The 4149-nt window shown below is 48.6% G+C and overlaps 1 protein-coding gene across 1 annotated transcript in view; it reads right to left on the bottom strand.

The window, feature by feature from the left end:
• The window catches only part of SHB (SH2 domain containing adaptor protein B), a 136333-nt gene extending 132414 nt beyond the window's left edge, over nt 1-3919 (bottom strand). The window contains exons 1-2 of the mRNA XM_029919653.1: nt 3906-3919; nt 39-156 (exon numbers count right to left, since the gene is read on the bottom strand). Of these exons, the coding sequence (XP_029775513.1) occupies nt 39-156; nt 3906-3919 (132 nt within the window). The remainder of the gene's footprint in view (nt 1-38; nt 157-3905) is intronic.
• Between the last annotated feature and the right edge of the window lie 230 nt (nt 3920-4149).

The raw sequence follows: 4149 nt of genomic DNA, 5'->3' as shown, positions 1-4149 counted from the left end.
CTGAGGGCACCGGGGTCCCGCGGCGCTGCCGGCTCCACCTCGCTCGCGGCCCGCCGCCGCCTGGGGCGTGAGGTAGCCAGCAGGAGCCCGCCACGCTCAGAGGCCAGACCCGTGCGCTTCTCCGGGTGCCGGCGCGCTGCGCACCTCAGGGGCACACTGTTGGGGGGGACCACGGGGGGTGAATTACCCCCGGACATTTCTAGTTTACAGCATGACCCGCGCGAGGGAAGTGCGGCCTGGGACCCCTCGGGGACAGGGTGCCCAATCCCCTTCTTGAAGGGACAGAGACTCCGGTTCAGCCCCGCGTGCCAGATCTTCGGCGGAGTCTCTATGCTAATGAGCGTGTTAGCAGTCCGGATGACGGCTGCGGCCGGGAGGGGCGGCGGGCTGGCCTGGCACCAATCGCCGCGCCAGGCCCTGGGGACGCCGGATCTTGGCTTACCTTCTCACCTCTGAGGAAGTCTGGGCTTTAATCCCGCGCACTGCCAGCTTGAGGACCAAAGGAGGGCCACCCAGGTGGGCCTGGCTGCCACCTCCCAGTATGGTGGCGCCGAAATGCTGTCATCTCCACTAGTCTCTACTTTGCAACTTAAGATCGTCCTTTAATTATTGACCAAAGCTGAGGAAACTGAGGGAGGGGGCCAGCTTGCCCAGTGCAGCTTCTCCTGAGAGGCGCCAGAGGAGCTGCCTGGAAATGAGGTAACTGCCATGAGCCGATGCTCCTTTGAGCTTGACCGCCAAGCCCCAGAGTATGATTAACCCTGAGATGTGAAGACCGAGACCCGAAGTCGGAGGAATTCTCTAGGAAAGCTGACTTATTAGGACAATAGCCCAAATCCATAATCCTCTCCACTTGCTACCTATGTACAACTAGATGGGCTGCGGGGGGGAGTCTATTTTTTTTTCCTATATCCTGTAGGAAAAGTGGGACCTGTTGGGGCAGTCGGAAGGCCAGAGGCTTTTTTGGTCAGGACACAGTCCTGGCGGTGCTGGAGATGGAGGTGGACAGTCTGAGAGCTGTCACTGCCTCTTTGCTGCCTGAGGCCACAGTGGGACAGTGGCAGAGCCAGCACTCCAACTTGGATCCTCTGAAGGCTGTGCTCTGGCCACTCAGCTGCACACAGTGATGTAATGGAATTGACTGCAAATCATCCCTTCAGGATCAAGCCATGTGCTCTTTCCCTTTTTGGTCAGACGGGACTGTCATCCTCCATGAGCCAGTTAAATTTTTTAAACCCACCATTATAACCCCCACAGTGACAAACACCATCTACGCAGCCCCTTCGTTGCCTGCGATGTACCTACTTCACGTTTCTCAGGAAATAATTGTGTGTGTGTGTGTGTGTGTGTATGATGTGTCTGGGGGATGGTGAAGACCCAGAAACTGACTTGGGCTAAGATGTTTATTTTGGGTAACCCTAAACTTAAATATCTCAAATTATGCTTTAAATCATTCCTCTGCTGTATCTGCTGTATAAATAATTATTGTGCAAGTAAGGGAGGCCCAAATAGAAAACCCAAAAGGCAATGACATCCTCATTGTAAGCCCCACCTTTCAACCAACCACAAATCCTCTCTGGCTCCCTCCGCCTCTCATTTGAATGGCCTATAGGCTCAGAAAGAAGAAGCAGCCAGATCCTGGCTACAGGCCAGACCACTCAGGACAAGAAAGTCCTCTCCAGGATCTGGATATTTGTTGCCTGCATGTGGGTTGCACATGGAAAAATTATCTCTGCTTTTAGGTTTAGGTTTAGGAAGAGAAGTTATATTTCACAACTTATTTTTTCCATTTCACTTTCAGCAGACCATGGGGTTAGACCCACTTTTCCATGTGATGCCTCTGCTGGGGTATAATTTGCAAGCCAAAATTATTGTAATGCTATAGTATTATGCCAAGAACTTGCAGAGCACTTGTGTATCTGCTCAACCCCAACGCATTCTGTATATAATTAACCCTACTCATCAGCCCTGCAAGTTGGTGTTATTCCTAGTTTACAGATGGGGTAACTGGACTAAGGTAGTATTTACTTCAAAAACACATGGGTGTTTTCCTTTGGGAATTAGTGTAGACACAACTTAAAGGGCAGAATCAGAAATAATCACTCTGAAAGGAAAGAGAAAAGTTTCCTAAAGACGATGTTGGAGAAGTAGTATGTCAAATGGTTCAAGGAGACAGGAATTTATAGGGAAAGGATCAGAGCACTATAGGAGGTTAGAGCTAAACAGATTTTCCTTTCAGAGAGCCAGCCACCCATTTCACAGAGGGGAAATAAATGACTGAAGGGAAGAAACTGAATCCAGAGGCACACCTGAGGTTGGTACCCAGTCTCTTGATATTAGAAACCCAACACTTTGCCCGTTATTGACATTTTTTACTTTTAGCTTTCCCCTCTCCACCAACACTTATCCCCGATTTTCTTAATGGAAGGGTTGGGTATGATCCTGTTTCTGTTTCTGCCTTGTCTTGAGTTCTCACTTCAGACCTAGTTGGAGACATGACAGCTCTTTTCATCCTCCTTCCGGTATCTAGAGGTAGCTATGTCATTGACAGAGGCCTGGAAAAAAATGATGCCATCAACCCAACAGACTTATCTACTTCTTTCAGTTCAGGCCATCAAATATTAATGTCAATCTCCTGCTGTGAGCCAAGCCCCAGGCCAGGAGTCTGGCCTGGAAGCATAAATTTGGGAGCCAATAGTGCTCTGAGAAGACCTAAGGCAAAACCTTCAGTCATCCTTGACACCTTCTTTCATTCCTGCTCCATCCAACCCTTCAGCAAGGAATATTCAGAATCTTACCACTTCTCACCATCGCCACTGCTCCCATCCCAGTCCAACACTCCATCTCTTGCTTGGATCATCAGAGGCATCTGTTACCCATTTCCCTGCTTCTGTCTCAACACAGCAGCTAGTGATCCTATTAAAACTGAACCTGATTATGTCCCTCCTCTGCTCAAATCTCTCGTTAAATCCCCATGTCCCTGAAAGTAAATGCCAAAATTCTTATAGTGGCCCATAAGGCCTTACATGACCTAGTCCCCTCAAATTGCTGACTTCATTTTGTACAGTCCTTTCTCCTGCTCCAATCAGTCTGCCTCTTCCTGGTGTTTCTTGAACACTCTCTCACCTTGGAACCTTTCTACTACCTCTCCTCTGCCAGGAATGCTTTCTTCCAGCTGTGCCTATGGGTCATCCTTCATTCCCTTCAGGTCTGTATTTAAATGTCACATGCCTTCCATGGGCACCATTTCTGGAATTGTTTCCCCGCTCAACATTCCCTATCCTTCTCTGCTCTATTTTTCTGAGAATCACTCAACTCCATTTTAGGCACAGCATATTTTACTTATTTTTGCTTGTTTGTTCATTCCTTGTCTTGCCCCACAATGGGAAAGGGATCTTTGCTTTTGTTTACTGCATATCTCCAGTGTCTAGGATGCTGCCTGACACCTAGTAGGCACATGATGAATATTTGTTCAAGTGAACGAGTAAATGTGAGTGGGTGATCACGAAGGGTAGAATGGCAGAGCTAAAGCTTGACATCTCTGCCTTGGACCTGGTGCTAGTGACTATTAACTTTGATCTGGAAGTGGGAGCAGATCAGACTTGCTGCGTTTTTGAAGCAGGTGTGCTCTGGTGTTCTGTTCCCAGGCTGTTTCTCTGAAGTGGAGGAAGCAGAATGAGGTTTATTCCTGTCTTCCCAACATCCAAAGGGGTTCCAAGAAGGTTGTGGCATCCAGGTAGCCCCCTTCTACAAGAGTCCCAGTCATGCTGAAATGCAAGCCTATCTGCGTGTCACTGAGCCAGCTCTATTCTCTCCACCTTGGGTACAACTAATCTTCGGAATCTCATTATGGTTCGAAAGATAATCCTCTATATCTAGATTAAAGGCTGTGTTTTGACCATTACCGCACATTGAGCATTGAGCCGACAGTTTAATTGAACTGTTTATGCGGCTGCCTTGATCTCTTCCCAGAGAATTTACAACTAATTCTGAGTGTCTCTGTGAATTAAGTGGGCCTCTCCCAACATGCTTTGCCCATAGTTTACCCATGCCAAATCCCACTTGTCCTTGTGTTACCCAGTTATGGCCTCTTGCTCACAACTACCTCTGCTGGTACCGCTTCCAGTCTGCTTCCTCTCTGAGGTGGCC

The sequence above is a fragment of the Suricata suricatta genome, chromosome 13 (assembly GCF_006229205.1).
Source record: "Suricata suricatta isolate VVHF042 chromosome 13, meerkat_22Aug2017_6uvM2_HiC, whole genome shotgun sequence".
NCBI lineage: Eukaryota > Metazoa > Chordata > Mammalia > Carnivora > Herpestidae > Suricata > Suricata suricatta.
This window is presented reverse-complemented; position numbering and strand designations above follow the sequence as displayed.